This window comes from Alexandromys fortis, unplaced genomic scaffold, assembly GCF_014885135.2.
Source record: "Alexandromys fortis isolate MF-2015 unplaced genomic scaffold, M_Fortis_MF-2015_v1.1 scaffold_43, whole genome shotgun sequence".
Lineage (NCBI taxonomy): Eukaryota > Metazoa > Chordata > Mammalia > Rodentia > Cricetidae > Alexandromys > Alexandromys fortis.
This window is the reverse complement of record NW_026067928.1, coordinates 702,820-719,061: the sequence shown is the minus strand read 5'-3', so window position 1 is coordinate 719,061 and position 16,242 is coordinate 702,820. Positions and strand designations below refer to the sequence as shown.

The 16,242-nt window shown below is 31.7% G+C and overlaps 1 protein-coding gene across 2 annotated transcripts in view; it reads left to right on the top strand.

The window, feature by feature from the left end:
• Window positions 1–16,242, top strand: part of Klhl1 (kelch like family member 1) — a 220,767-nt gene that overhangs the window by 74,247 nt on the left and 130,278 nt on the right. Inside the window, exon 2 of one of the 2 annotated variants that reach the window (XM_050144716.1) lies at window positions 8,212–8,394. The exons of the other annotated variant lie outside the window; for it this stretch is intronic. Within the exon in view, the coding sequence (XP_050000673.1) occupies window positions 8,212–8,394 (183 nt within the window). The remainder of the gene's footprint in view (window positions 1–8,211; window positions 8,395–16,242) is intronic. 2 annotated transcript variants of the gene reach the window in all.

Genomic DNA, 16,242 nt, shown 5'->3' with positions numbered 1-16,242 from the left:
TGTTATCACCTAGTATGTAGCCTGATACATCAGACAATTTATGCCCAGTAGTGTTTGTTTTATGGAATGCAGGCCCCAGTATTTGCAGGTGTATTTATAATTGTGAAATTGTATTAGTAAGTTAGCTTTCTGAAGATAGCATGACGGTTTTATGCAGCAACTACTTCTGCTTCTTTGATTTGCTGTGTTGCTTTATAAGATCCTAGCATAGCCATGCCAGGAAATCGTCTGCCTCCATTTACTGGGTAGGTTGTTTTCCATGGAGTGACTCATAGGCTGTGGGTTCATTTCCAGAAAAGTATGTTTCTTGGGGATGATAGTAAGCACTAGGATTTTTACTGCAGTCTGCATCTCTTCACAGGTAAACTGAGGTTATTTAGCTGTAATGTTATTATAGACAGCAACGAAAAACTCACTACATTTGAGTGCTTTCTAGATGGATAATAAGTATATGTTTTAGTATTTATCTTAAAAAAGATACACTTCGTTTTTGGAATCTTAGGTAAACAGAAGAATAATTTTGATTAATAAGCCACAAAAGGAAAACCACAGGTGTTACAAACTAATCAAGTGCTTTTCTTTTATAGGCCTTATCTACTGAAGCTTTTAAAAAATAAAATAAATATCTTATTACATTTTGTATTGTCTTATTATCCAGATAACGTTTAGGTTTTTTTTTTTTTTTGCATTTTTCCGTTTGTTTTACCTTTCTTAAATATTCAGCATGTATTATCTATTCTTATCATCATCAAACCCAATATCTGTTGAGTTTAAACATATTACATACTATACATATATAAATTTATCAAATGGTCTTAAGGAGATAAACTGTTGCACAAAATCAACTTCTCAGATAGGTCTGACAAAAGCTCCAGTCCATTGTGTAGACATCAATTTACAGGACATCTCTCTGCCAAGTCCAGCTAGCAAAATAAAAACAATAGAGCTAAATAACCATGTATTCTTGGTCAGATTCACAGTATAGTATCAATCATACGTTTCCCAAGACTGGCCCTAAATCCAATCCAATAAGAGTTGAACTAGTAGCCACAGTATGCAGAGAAAATCACTTCAAAAATTTCATAGAAAAAATAGGTTGGTTAGCTATGAAGAAACAGTTTTCTTTCTTTCTTAAAAACTTAACTTTTAAAAGCTTAACCTACTAATAATTCCATGTCCTAGGGTTACTCCTCAAGGTGACAGATATCTGTTTACAAAACCACTTTTTCAACAGCTACAGAACTTTTCTCCGTAGTGAACAAAATACATTGTGCTAGTAAGGATTCTCCAGAGGAATACAACTTACAGGAGGAATCTGTCTAGTGATCAAGCTATCCATCTGTCATCTATATATACTTTAACTGCCTATGAAATTTTATAGAATGGATTGGAAGGTGTACTCCAACTACTCTAACCATGGCTATCTACTGAGGGAAGGTTCAAGGATACAGTGATTATATATTTCAAATTATGTCCGATGTCTCACCTGGTCTTCAGTATATGTTAGAATTTGTAAGAAGTAGTCTCTAATCTCAGAGAAGGAATGAACTTGCCAGTCAGAATGAGAGCACTCAGGTAAAGGGAGAGCAAGCATTCTTCTTGAACGTCCTTTCTATACTCTGACACTAGATGTCTGTGCCCAGAAGGTGGGTTCCAGATTAAAGGTGGGATCTTCCTAACAGAAACATCAGGATTAAAGGTGAGTCTTTCTCACCTCAAATGTTTTAATTTTAAAAAGATCCCTCACAGGTGTACCCAGCTGTTTGAGTTTTAATTCCAAACATGCTCAAATTGTTTCCATGAGGATTACAGAAAAAAATTAAAAACTGAGTGTTTATTTTACAGACTTACAAATTAGACTGCAGAACTTACTAAAGCAGTCAAATTATATGAATTCTTTTAACAACACAAAACATCTCTTTTAAAATATTTCTGCTCTACCTGTGTATTTGTTTATATCTTAGCTCTTCTGATAAAAAGCCTTATTTACATCCCAATTATCTTATAAAATTAAATTGTACCCAGAAGCACAGTTAATGACTGTAGTCATTTTCTCTCATATAAGTATCTACACCTGAAGCTTAAACTTTATTCATTATAATAGTTCTGAGATTCTAATTTCTCTTTTGGGGTTTAATAAGATCTTTGAAAAATCAGTGTACTTATCATGGGCTAAGTATTTATTTTTAACATTTGCTCACATTTCAGTACTGATGCAATAATTATGTTTTCACTCTTTCATATTACAGTGCTAGGTGAGTTGTCTACTTAGTCACTTAAAATCAATTTTTGTTATCCTTTTTCTTCATGAATTTTAATATTTTTTTGATTACAGATGAGTGGTTTTAAAGTATGCATATCTATTATACATTATCTCAACAGTATAAATAAAAATATCTGAAGATATATGCATTCCTAAAATATATGCTGAATTTGTTTGGGCTTAATGGAATTGAATTTTTCACCAAATTATTCCTTTTTTTTTACTATATTCAGACTCTGACAAAGAATTGTCTTACTACTTATTCCCCAATTATTTGATAGTATAAAAAATTTTTTAATGTATTGAACCTGACACCTGAAGAGAAACTGAAATAAAACAACTCCTTGAAAGTTAATTTAACAATCTTAGTAAAAATCTTAGTCACCAGTGTTAAAGATATTCATTATTATCTCATTAATGTAGTCTAATTTTGTTACTGCCCTTGTTTGTAATAAGAATATAATGTTACTAACTGGAAAAATGACTGAGCAGTTAGGAGGTCTTGCTCTGCTTTAAGACAACTCAAATTTGGCTCCTAGTTGTACATAGCAGTTCACAAACTTCCATAATTCCTGTTATGTGGATCCAATAGATCTGGGTTTTATGGGCACCTGTACTAATGTGCACACAACCATATGCATATAAATGCACCTAAAATAACTTAAAAATCTAAGGCACCCTAGATATTTATAATATTGTGCTTTACTGTTCTCTTTAGAAGATGTGCTAATCTATTCTTAACTGTCTGTCATCTATCATCTAAGTATTAACTATATATCATCTACCTATCTATCATATCTATCTATCTATCTATCTATCTATCTATCTATCTATCTATCTATCTCCCTAATGAAGTTCATCCATTATATTTTTTAAGCATTTGAACATTTCTTATGGAATTGATAGAGAGTTGAAATGTCAGTGTGCTTAAAATGAATAAACATATATTTTAAAATAATTCCTTATATTTCATTAATAATAACAGAATTCTACTTTTACTGTTTAATATTGCAATACTTTATGATCTACGCATACGCTAGGTCCATTTTTCTAGTCATTTTAGATTATTTATACTCTTGTGATGATGGAACATAAGGAGATAATTTGTCATTTTTAAAATATACACAATATAATTACTCTGTTATATGTAGATATAAATATGCAAAAAATACAATTTGTAAAAATTACCTTATCATATTCTCTATTAATTAAAAACTCTGCATTTGATGCAAAGCAACAGGAATTCATAATACATTTATTTATAAGGTACTCTCTATACACTAGACAGTGGATTAGATATTAAGATTTAAATTTAATAATACTATTACATTTTTCAATAGTTAATTGTTGTTCCCTGAAATTCATAAAACAAACAAAGGTAATCGATCAAACAAAACATGGCAAATAATCTATCAAAATTATACCAGTTTGCCTTTAAAATACCAAATGGTCAGTATTGTAAACTTGCACATAAGTAACACCATACAACATATTAGGTTTTATTTATGTATTCAGAAATCTAAGTGTATATACATATGAATATAAACATATATATAACAGAATAATTTAAAATCATGATATATGTATAGAACAATGTTTAATAAAATAACACCATGAATTTGTAAAAGAACAAGGAGAAGTGTATGAGAATTTGGAGGGAGTTAATGGAAGTGAGAAATGATTTTTACATTATATTATAATCTCTAAAAGGAAAGAAATATTTTAAAATTTTAACCTTTCAAAAAATATTTGTTATATATTTATCATGCAGTACATAGTTGCTGAACTCTTCATGCATTCTCCTTGCCAGAGCTGTAGTAAAAACATACCTTCAACATGCCAAGAAAGAGGTAACTCCATTAGCCATGAGCAGCAAAAAGAAGATTTCTGATGTGTTGATATGTAAAACGAGTGTGTGTCTTCAGAAACATTATACATGGTTCTTTGCAATGATGTCAACTAAAGAAGACACACATAACGATTATGCCAGTTTACATGTCAAAATGGGTGCGGGGATTTCATAGATTCTATATACACATTGGCTAAGAACTAAAGATAGTACATAGCTGCTGATTACTGACAATCACTTTTCTTCAGGGATGAGTCCTCTGATAGATTATCTTAACACAAGTGGTCAGCCCTTAATACCTTTACATGTGACCAGAGCTATACATACACATATATGAAACATACACAAATATATACATATATGTTGTAACAATATTAATTACTGGAGAAGATTTGAGACAAAGTGCAGGTGGCCACAGGGAAACTTAAAATAGCGAAAAGGAGATTTAGAAATAATACCAATATAGCATTCAGGTATAAAATTCAGAAAACTCACCTTTCAATGGTTTTAGGTTTGCTGGATGGGTCAAAAACAGACATTAATGTTAATGAATGAAGCAGCTCCTTCAGGATAAATGGTTGGAAAATATAGTAGAATGTTATATTTATGGTTTGAATAGTACATGAGGTCAAAAATCATTATAAGTTTAAATACCTCAAGCAGATTATGATTACATCATGTGCTAATTTTGTTATGAGTATATAATTGAACTTTAAAAATTCTATTTATTATATTTTCAAACTTTGTTATTTATTATAAATATAAAGTTATACTATATAATCATTCTATTAAAGACATTTTAATTTGTTATTTGAACATAAACATTTTAGATATTTAAATAGGAAATACTAGAGTATAATGTAAAATAATGGTAAAAAACAAATTTTTATTTAATATTCAGAGGAAATACTACTAAATACATAATATGTGTTTTGTAAATTCCTGAAGTATTTATCAATTGAAAAATGTATCTTGTAAATAACAGCTGTTCTGGTGTGGAAAACTCATTTATAAATCTCATCCAAGATTGAAGGTTGAGGTACATTAATCCTACCAAAGTTTGAGATTAAGAAATGATTTATGAGAATTGTGCAAGAGAAAATCATTTTGAAGCAACATAACCATTTATCTGACAGATCAAAAGACCTTGAAGAAACGGAATTATTTCTGGTCATGATATAGACCAGAAACATGAAAGTTTTCTAAAAACATGAAAGTTTTTAGAAAAATAAAAGTGGAGGAGAAAATGATTTCAGGAAAAATATAACCTGACATCCAGTTTCTGTTTATCTGTTCCTATGTTCATTCTTTTTGTTCAGTGTTTTTAATTTGGTGAATTTCATGCATATATACAATTAAATATAATCATATATACCCTGTATTTTTCCTCCAAATTCTCCCATACCACACAGCAGAGCCTTTGATATCATCCTGTATTTTATTTAATTAACCCTCAAAGTCCACTTTTAACTGTCCTTGTGTGTCTTGGTTTGTAGCCATTCATCATAGCACCCACCACTGTCCACATGAAAAAGAAAAAAAGCAAGATTTTCCCTCTACCACCAACTGTCAACTGCAAATAGCTCATCCATATGGGATGGGAACTAAATATCATCTAACCGATCTATGTCAAAAATTTAGCCAGCTTGGTTTTGTACAAGATAGTTTAAAATATGCAGTGCCTGACCCCCTATTTTACCCTTTATTTATTTATTATGGTTTTTCGAGACAGGGTTTCTCTGTGGCTTTGGAGCCTGTCCTGGAACTAGCTCTGTAGACCAGGCTGGTCTCGAACTCTCAGGGATCCGCCTGCCTCTGCCTCCCGAGTGCTGGGATTAAAGGCGTGCGCCACCATGGCCCGGCTTTTACCCTTTATTTTAAATACTTCTAGAATCTCATTAAGAATTAAACTTGTATTAACCAACTTGTTTAATAGTACATTTACCTAACTTAGAGGACTTGATGAAGCTTATGTTCTTTCTTGATAAGTTTTAGTAAATTATAATATCTTCAGTAATCATAAAACTTTCACACTAAAGTGTTTTATTAAACTTACAGGTCACATGATAAAAGGATCTGGATGGAATCATTTTACCCATTTAGCTTCAAACAAAACTGGGGCGATTCTTCGGGGTTCTATTTATTAATTTAGAGAAATGCTCCGCGTATTTACCAACTTGTATTTCTGTTTCAGTTTTCTTTGGTTCTGTCACTTTATAATTATGGTACTGTTAGTTTTAAAATGCTCCTTCAAGGAGTTTTGTGAATCTCCAAACGACATGCTTTTGCGTGGCAATGTGCTGTAATGCTGCCTACTTGTACCAGATTTTAAAAACATGTCCTGAATCATGCTGCTTCTCTGGCACTTATGGTTTGTAAATATTTGAAAAATGAACTTGTTCTAGTTTCAAATATTTAAAGGGGGACTTGAAAAGTCTCTAAAAATAATATTATTGAAAAGATGAATAATGCCATAACAAATGACCCATAATTTTAATGAATTCATATGTATTAGATATTCTGTGAATTCTATTAGATATTCTGTGAATTCTTTTGAGTCTTCTAGGCTCACAGAAGCATCTTTTCTGGTTGATAACATCTATTCACTTTCCCTATCAATATTAGCTTTAACTCGCTTCATGTTGTGCTCTGTGGGACCTCCAAAGCTTTTTGAAACAAGGAACCTATTAATCTCATTCTCAATCTCAATGGAAAAGAAGTTTAAATTGATAGGAAATTTTATTATAATGTTCCAGCTGCCTTTCTATAATTAAAATGAGTTAATCAATTAACTCAGTATTAGTTCTGATACATGACATTTTTATTTTTTAAATAAGCAAATATGTAAAAGTTGTAAAATTTTACATCCTACTCCCAGTTTTCCCTCCGTCCCTCTCTCTGTCTACCTCAATTCCACCCACCGTTCACTTCTCAGAGCAGGTAAGTCCTCCTTTGGGGAGTCAACAAAGTATGGTGTACCAAGTTGAGGTAGGGCCAAGCCCCTCCTCCTTATTGAAGACTTTTTATTTCCATTGCCAATATTTTGCTCAAGAGTTTAGCTAGTGTGTTGAAGATATTAACAACTAATTCCTTGCAATATCCTTATTAATTTTGGTTATGTTCTAAAACAAGGATATCACAAGCTTTCTTTTTGTTGTTGTTCTTTGTTTATTTTTAGCAACTTCTAAAATTTAATTTACTGGTAGTTTTGCATTGAATTTATTATAAAATGTAGTTTTTAATAGAGTTTTATTTGTATTGATTATAGAAGTTAAAGTGCAATAATAATGTTAAGAAAATTTAAATGAAGCATTATCATAAAAATTTATGAGGCATACTATGAACTTTTGATAGGCATAACTTATGAATTGATAGAACAAAGCTAATAAGTATATTCATTATGTCAGTCGTTCATCATTTTGTTGACTTGATTCGTCAACTATAGCCTTTCCATGTGTACCAGAGTCACACAACTTCAGCTTTCTACACTACTGTAATTTTGTGTTTACTGGCAAACATTTACCACCGCTTTTTATCCTTCATGTCTCTAGCCTCTAATCAAAATCATTTTATTTTCACATTGCATGAGGCTTTTATTTATTAGAATCTTCATATTCTAATATGAATTTACGACAGCTGTCTTTGTGAGCTCGCGTACTTCTCTTATTGCAATGACTTTCCAGTTTACTAATGTTGCCCAGTAAGATAGAGTTCTTATGTTTATTGCGGCTTAGTATTCTCGTTGGTATATCACAAAACTTTTAAACACATTTTAATGTCCAACAATAATAAATTTTTGAATAAATATTTAATCAATATACTATTTTTGCCACTTTTCAGGTTCACTTACTTGATATTTTTATATAGAAAAATTTATTTTAAGTCACATTTTATGCCAAGAAAATACATTGTTTTCAATTCATTTACTGCTTCCTAAAACAAATAATTTTATTTAAAAGGTTCTATGATTTTTTTCACTTGATTTCCATGAACATATCTTTAAATAAAGTTTCCTAAATTGTAAAACTGGACATAACTCTATGGACCATTACTGGCACTTTATAAACATCATCTTTCTGTCTCTGTGTGTGATTTATAGGTTGACAGCGACCAGTCACTCACTGACACCTCAAAGTGATTTGGATTCCAGTAGCTCTGAAGAATTCTATCAAGCTGTTCATCACGCTGAGCAATCATTTAGAAAGATGGAGAATTATTTAAAGCAACAACAGCTCTGTGATGTCATCCTAATTGTTGGGAATCGAAAAATACCTGCTCATAGGTACGGGCATGTCAGTATTGGAATTGAGCAAATTTATGAGTGATAGACTGTTGTCCAGACTTCAGAATTTGGAGCGTTATAGTAAGAAGGAACCATAATTTTTCAGAGAACTTGGGTTGTTTTACTGTTACTTCACATTGAATTGAACTAAGTATATAATTTAATTATTTATTCATAAAGAAAATAAATCTAAAATTTATTTATCTTAAAAATAAATATTCCTATAATAATGTGCATACCTGTGCATACTATATGTCTTAGTGATTAACTCTGAGTTACTAATAATTCATTGCTGTTGCATTAAGAAAATAAACAAAAGCACTTTCACTCAAGGTGATTTAATGAAGAGCCAATCCAGATCTACATTCTCTATTCATGCTCTCATGTTTTCTATTCTCTATCTGTCGCATTAGTTTGGGTTTGTGACTGCCTGAAGAATGTTGTCTTGTGAATCTGTCTCTCCCTTGTCTCTGTCTGTCTTTGTATGTGTCCATCTTATGACTTTGTGCTGTCTCTTAACATAGAACATCACTCCTGACTGTATTGAAGATCATAGAAAGAATCCCATAGGGAAGGAAGAAGATACTATATAGACATTTTCAAAGAGTTTTGTAAGAGATTGAGTCACTGTCTCCAACTGGTCCCAACTGATCCAGAAAACAAATATTTTTATCAATTAGTATTCATAAATCTTTTAATGATAGATTTTAGAAAATTGTCTTTATCTTCTGTATTTGCTTATGTCAACGAATGACACACATGGATTGATTGGGTCAGGGCATGAAAGAGTACATAAGTAAGACTGTAACTATGGTGTAGAAACTGACAACACAGAAATCCTAGGTAAGTAATAATACTGGTTATTCCTTTGCTTTCTTAAAGGCACATAAAAGAAACAGTTGGAGTTGACAGGAGGATAGCTCCCTTACACCTAACGTTACACTACTGTGTATTATGAACCATCGATGTGAGGTCCAGCAAAATTTCCAGTCCCTTAGAATTTAGTAAATATTTTCATAATATTGCATTTATGCATCAATGGGGAAACTGAATCCAATTCCATGTGGATAGCAAGAGAAAAGGGTGTTTTTCTCCAGAAAATTAAGTCAGAAGAGAAAAAGGAGTTTTAATTTTAGATTTCTATGACAATTGCATATAATATAAAGTTAATAAAAGAATAAATTGTCCAAAGGCTTAAACCTTTTCAATAGCATTCCTATACACTTGAAAATTAATCAGTATTGTGTGTATGACATCTCTGAAGAGCAGATATGCATATCACATGCAGACACATTCATATACATACATACAAATACACACACATGCACACAAATAATATGCATCCCAAACTTTGACCAATGATAAGAATTACAGTAATTTACTATGTCCAATTATTTTCTAAATACTACTGTGAAAGTGAAATGTCATTTACTAGAAACTAATTAAGAAATGCTTGTCATTGTTGATAGAAATGTATCGTGCAATATGTATAAAAAATGCAAATTGTTCTTAATCTATATTTATATAGAATATACTTAAAATTCATGTTTATTTATATTCTTATTTAATCTGAATAAATTTGCTTCATTCTAATAATTAATTCATATAATAATTTTATGTATATTCGTTTAAAAACACAAGACATCTCAAATTGTATGTTAATGTGTAAAACAAATTGAGAGGTGGATCTGGAAGACCAGATTTCCAGGGAAGTTTCAGATGGATTGTTCTAAGTTGTGTTTCTGAAATGTATGGTGTCTATGTCAACAGAAACTTAACCTTAAAATCTGGGAAGCAAGTAAGGATAATGATCTTTATAGCTTATGGTAGTTTCTAACTATATGGCCACAGTTACTTAGACTTCTAAAATGTCATGATTTTGTACATATGTAATTTATTACAAGTCTAAGTTTCTTTAAATGGAAAGCTCTAAAGGGCTAATAATACCTTATTGATAAATAAATATACTGAAAAGTTTGCATTTATACCATATATCCATATTGAAACACACAAATATATATAACAACAATTTTTAAAAAAGGCTATGAATTTGCAAGATAGCAAGACATGTATATATGGGAGCATTGGGAGGGATAAATGCAAAAGAGGAAATGATGCAATTTTATTTTAATTTCAAAATATTATTTTAAAAATACTGACTTCATTCATGGTTTGATACTATGAAAAATACTAAGATAATCGTATATTGTCATCAGTAATTTAGGGTGATCTGTTGTACCAAAAGAAGTAGTTAATAAGTTTTATTATTATTAGTAAGAGGATGGATGATTATATACCACAAACTTCCAAGCTTATTCATAATGAATATGGTCTAAAGAGGAAAATGAAGGGTAAGCTGTCATGTATCTATTCGAAAAAAGTATCTATTTGAGCTGTCATTGTTTGATATAACTAGTTATAAATTGATGAAATTAAAATTTAAATAATAAATAAGATGTCAATATTTGACTGGGACTAGAAAATCTAATTCTGTGATTTGAAATTCTGGGTTTCTATATGAATCATGCTGTGCTTTCAATCTTTGGATAAAACTAATAATCAAATTATTGAATTTCAAAAATATATTCATTACCTATTTATGCCTTCATAAGTAAGCAGTATAAATAATTATGATTCCTTTCATCATATAATGAAAGAAAACTTGGCTTATATTAAATAATTGAACTGTTTTCAGAGTATGGAATCTGTTGGAATTTAGATCAAGATAATCTTAATCCAAAAAATACATATTTTAATTATTGGCATATGAATTAACAAAAATACTTTTTCTTCAAAGAACATATTCTCAAACATCTAAGATTAGGGTAAGAAAGTAAAGTAAAGAAGAAAGGAGAGAAATGCAGGAACGAGTTGGAGGGAAAAGAAGTGGATGAGAAAAATAAAACAGAAAAAAATTGACAGGAGCCATAGTTCTTAGAATTGGTATTATTAGTGTTTAGATACTACATTCTAAAGTCTAAATTAGAAGATAACTTAATAATTTCATTATATGAAAAATAAAACTCATTAATATTTCACATAATCTTATCATTATGCAAAAGTTCTAAACACTTGAGAAAACAATAAAGCCAAATTCAGTAGGTTGTATCAGTCTCGTGGTAAGAGTTTATTCAATATTCTTCCATTAAAAATAATTGTCATGCCCAGGTGCGGTTGGTACATGCCTTTAATGCCAGCTGTCAGGAGGCAGGTGGATCTCTGTGAGTTCTAGTCCAGCCTGGTCTACAGAGCAAGTTCCAGAACTGGCTCCATAACTAATGAAAACTCCTGTCTCAGAAAAACAAAAAAGAAAAGAGAAAAGAAATAGAATTGTCATAGTCACATAATATAAAGACTATGTTTACAACACAATAAGTTTGACCAATAATACTCAATTTTAACCCAGTAGTGAATGATAGTAAATTCCTTTATCTACTTCAAGTACCTTGTGCCTCCTTCAGTCTTCCATAGAGATGGAGGATTTTCTTCGTGCAGATAGACACAGTGTGCTTCATTAGTGAATTTTAGGCACTGGTGTATTAGTACTTGTCATTGGATCCATTCCTTGTCTAGAGATGACGAGTGTGTGGAGGCTGGAGGATGAAGTGCTTGGAGCTTGAGGCTTTCAATTGCAAAGGCTTCAGATCACTCTTTCTGGGACAATGGAGCCTTTTGGAAGAAATGTCTTGCTTCCTTTAGGTAAAGTTGAGACTAACCAGAATGTCTCTGCCTTACAAATAGGACATAGGAAACCCAGACAAAGAGAAGGTGAGTTTGTGTTGTATTTAAAGTAGGGAACTGGGTAGTGCTGACACTGACCCAGAATGTCTCTGCCTTAGAAAGAAGATATAGAAAACCTAGACAAACAGAATGATGGTATTTAAAATAGGGAAAGGAGTTCAGGGAAACATGATTAGAAACTTCATTCATACCACCCGTAATATCCCTAATGCCATAACAATCGGACATAAGAATAGGTGAATCTAAGAAAATTACAAGGCAGAGCACTGTGAATTTATTCTGAAGACAGTTAAATGCTGCTGTGACATTTGGCCATAATTTGAATGGCACTGTAGCAGAACAGTTAAATTTCGAATCATAGCACAGATTATTAAAGCAATGCTAAAGAGTGGTTTTGCAAAAGCGAATATTAAGGAAAAGCACAGAAGTGCACTACATTCTACAAAGAAAGGGTCAAAAGTAAAAGAAAGAGACGTCACCGACTAAGAGATAAAGCTGAGATAAGAAATTCATCACTGCTCTATAACTAAAAGATAGTTTTAAAAAGAGGGAGCTTGACAGTGTCAAACACCACAGTAAACTGAAGTGGAGCATAGGAATCTTTAATAGGTTTGCAAAGAATTTAGTGACCCAATAAGAGAGTTTCCTTAGTGGCTACATTCTCTCACTGATGCAATTTTTGCCCCAGATTCCCTTGGAGTAACTGCAGCTGAATAAGCACATGTTGGGTTGTTGCCAAACATTGAATCGTAGACTCTAATTCAAATCTTTTGTGTCAGTAAGTCTAAATGCAGGATTAATTTTGATATATGTCTATTGTGGAGCTGGAAACATTTTCCTTGAGCTGATAGAGAAGATTTCATTTGATGATTTAAACTTGCACACTGTATGTCACACAATATTTTTCTCTTCAGAATGTGACCTTCCTGTGTGTAAATACAAGCTGATTGGGTTTATGTTGAAATACTCATGCTTATAGAGATGTATTCAGATGTTTATGGAGATAGCAATATCACTTTGATAAAACTGATCACTTATCACACATGTATTTAATTGGCTAGATTTAAATATTTGTTTATTTCTATGGTTTTTAAATAAAATTATTGACATTATTTTAATATGTAAGTATGTATTGGGTTTCCTCAGACTGCCAGCCCCAAATTATGACATGGAGATTTTTTATTAGTTATGAATGCTCAGCCTTATCTTATGTTTGTCCCACTAGCTCTTGTTATTAATTCAAACTGTTTCTCTTCATCTACACTTTGCCTTGGGCCATTTACCTTTCCAGATTCTGTATGTCCTATTTTTCCTGCTTCTTTCATGACTGCCTGGCTGGCTGGCTCCCAGAGTCTCCCTCTCTTCTCTCTCACCCTCTGTTCTTCTCTCTTGAGCCTAGATTCCCTCTCCTACTTATTCTCTCTGCCCACCAGTGCCACCTATTCCTCCGCTGCCTCACTATTGCCCATTCATTTTTTTTTTATTAAACCAATCAGGTGTCTTAGAACAGCAAAACAACACATCTTTACATCACTAAACAAATGTAGCATAAACAAATGCAATGCATCTTTACATAGTGTGAGCTATATTCCACAACAGAAGAATGCTTTGCCTGCGTGTATGTCTTTACATTACATATGTTCCTACTACTTTCAAAACTTAGAAGAGGACATCAGATTCCCTAAAATCAGATCTGTAGGTGACTGTGAGCTGCCGTGTGGATACTAGGAATCACACCCATTTTCTGTGAAAGAGTAGTCAGGCTCTTAACTGTTGAATGAGTGAACTCTCTAGCCTATCTCTATTTATTATTTGTTAATGTTACATAACCAGATCAATCTGGTGATTCCCCTGCCTTAAAAATCTCAAAATGTGAGAAAGTAGGCATGACCACTTGGCATGAAATTAGTTTTTTTGTATCTTAACCATTATGTCAATGTTTGAAAATATTAGTATTTGCAAATTTCTAATGCCCAGCCAAATGCACAAAATGTGATAAATTTAACTATGCTGGTATTGTAAGCATTAATGTGAAACTAATGAAACATCCAAATTTATAAATTCTAGAAGATGCATCTTAAGTACATAATCACATAATTAAGATATTTATTTTGTTGAACAGGTAATGTATCCTTCTGTCCATGTTGTTTAACAACAGACCATGAGTCATATCAAATAGAATTTAAAGAACATAGAAGGTGAAACTACATGATAAATGTTTCAGAAAAAAATATTTCATTAGAGTAATTCATTTTCCTCATAGTTTTCTTGGAGGTGAAAAAATGCCAAAATTCACCTATTCATGTGAGCACCAAAATACATTCCATTGATAAGCCCATTAGTTTTATGTGTTTCCTTTCATTCTTTCCTTTCATTCATAAGCATGAAGTCTTATCTTTTATTTGTTATGTTCTACTTCTCTTTTTCTTTTCTTTTCACAAGGGTTCCTTAATCTACACACACAAACACAAACATGAAGCATATTGGCATTTTTATGTGAAGAACTAAGAATCTGTATAACTACATTTTATTCCTATCTAATGTTATGGCTTTTTATATCCCTTTTTTCCCCCATTTTTTTTCCTTAGGGTTACTATTGCTGTGATTAAACAACTTGGAGAATGAAAGGTTTACTCAGCTTACCCTTTCATTACACTATTCATTGCCACCACCACAACTAGCACCACCACCGTAATCATCAAAGTAAGTCAGGAGAGAAAATCAAACAAGGCAGGAACATGGAGGCAGGTGCTGATGCAGAGACCATAGAGGAGTATTATCACTGTCTTGCTGTTCACGACTTGCTTAGTTTGCTTTCCCACAAAACCAAGGACCACCAGCCCAGGTGTATTCCCATCTATAATGAGCTGAACACTAGCCCACTGACAACTACTAAATTAAAAAGCCCTACAGGTTTGTCGGGTTACCACCTGATCTCTTGGAGGTGTAGAGAGGGTAGAATGGGAGGGAAGCAGAGAAAAACATATAGCTAAATAAGAACAATAAAAAGCCATTAAAATAAAACATAAAATTAGCCAGCGAAAATTAAAATTCCATATTGAGTCAGTGAGTAAACTTTTTTTGATGACCCTCAGAATGCACAGATTTCTTGTACATTACCACAATCTTTGAGCTTCTTCTGTGCTGTGAAAACTTCCTTGTAATTACTATTCATATTATTTTCCTTTTATCATTATTATTTTCATAGTATAACTAAGAATATACTGTCACATTTATTCTTAAATATATTTTTAAAAGTTATGCATTCAAAAGGAATGTTGAAAGTAAATGAATGCCCTTAAGATTAATAAATAAGTATACAACAAACTATTAGAATAAAATATTTACAGTTTTGTTTAGAAGTCTTCATAAAACTGTGATTGTAATTGCAAGTGCCAAACTATTCAAAAATAAATTTGAGAAAAAAAAAAACTGTACCCATAGAGGGGATGGAGAGATAAATAAAATTGCATAAGTATATCATGGTTTAAAAAAAAATGTAAGATATTATTAAAATTTACTATACTTACACAGAACTGAACATGCCCTAAGTTTTAACTTAAAAAATAAATACATACCAGCCAGGGGGTATTGCTTCACACCGTTAAACCCAACACTTGAGAGGAAGAGTCAGGTGGATCTCTGTGAGTGCGAGTAAGGCAAATCTGAGCTACAAAGCAAGTTCCAGGAAAGCCAGATCTGTTACATAGAGAAGCCCTCTCTCTAAAAGTCTCCCTTCCCTTCCTTTCAAAGAGAAAAAAATATTGACAAACTAAACTAAAAAAGGGAAAGATAGAAACTTTATACAAAAAATAATAATAAAATGTTATAACATTTCTCTCCATATTTTCTATTTGAGGAAAAGGGTGATGTGATGTGTCTTATACAATACGAATTTACCACATAGCAAAGATTTGGACTTAAATAATCAAAAATGATATAAACGTAACAATAGAAAATAAGTAATTTTGTTATTGGTATATAAAAATAGCAAATAATTTATTTTCAATAACTTGAAATCACATAAACCACAGTAAACAATAAATGTTGAATATCAAAAAAATGACAACTTAAACTATGAGATACTTTAAATTTCTAAAACACAAA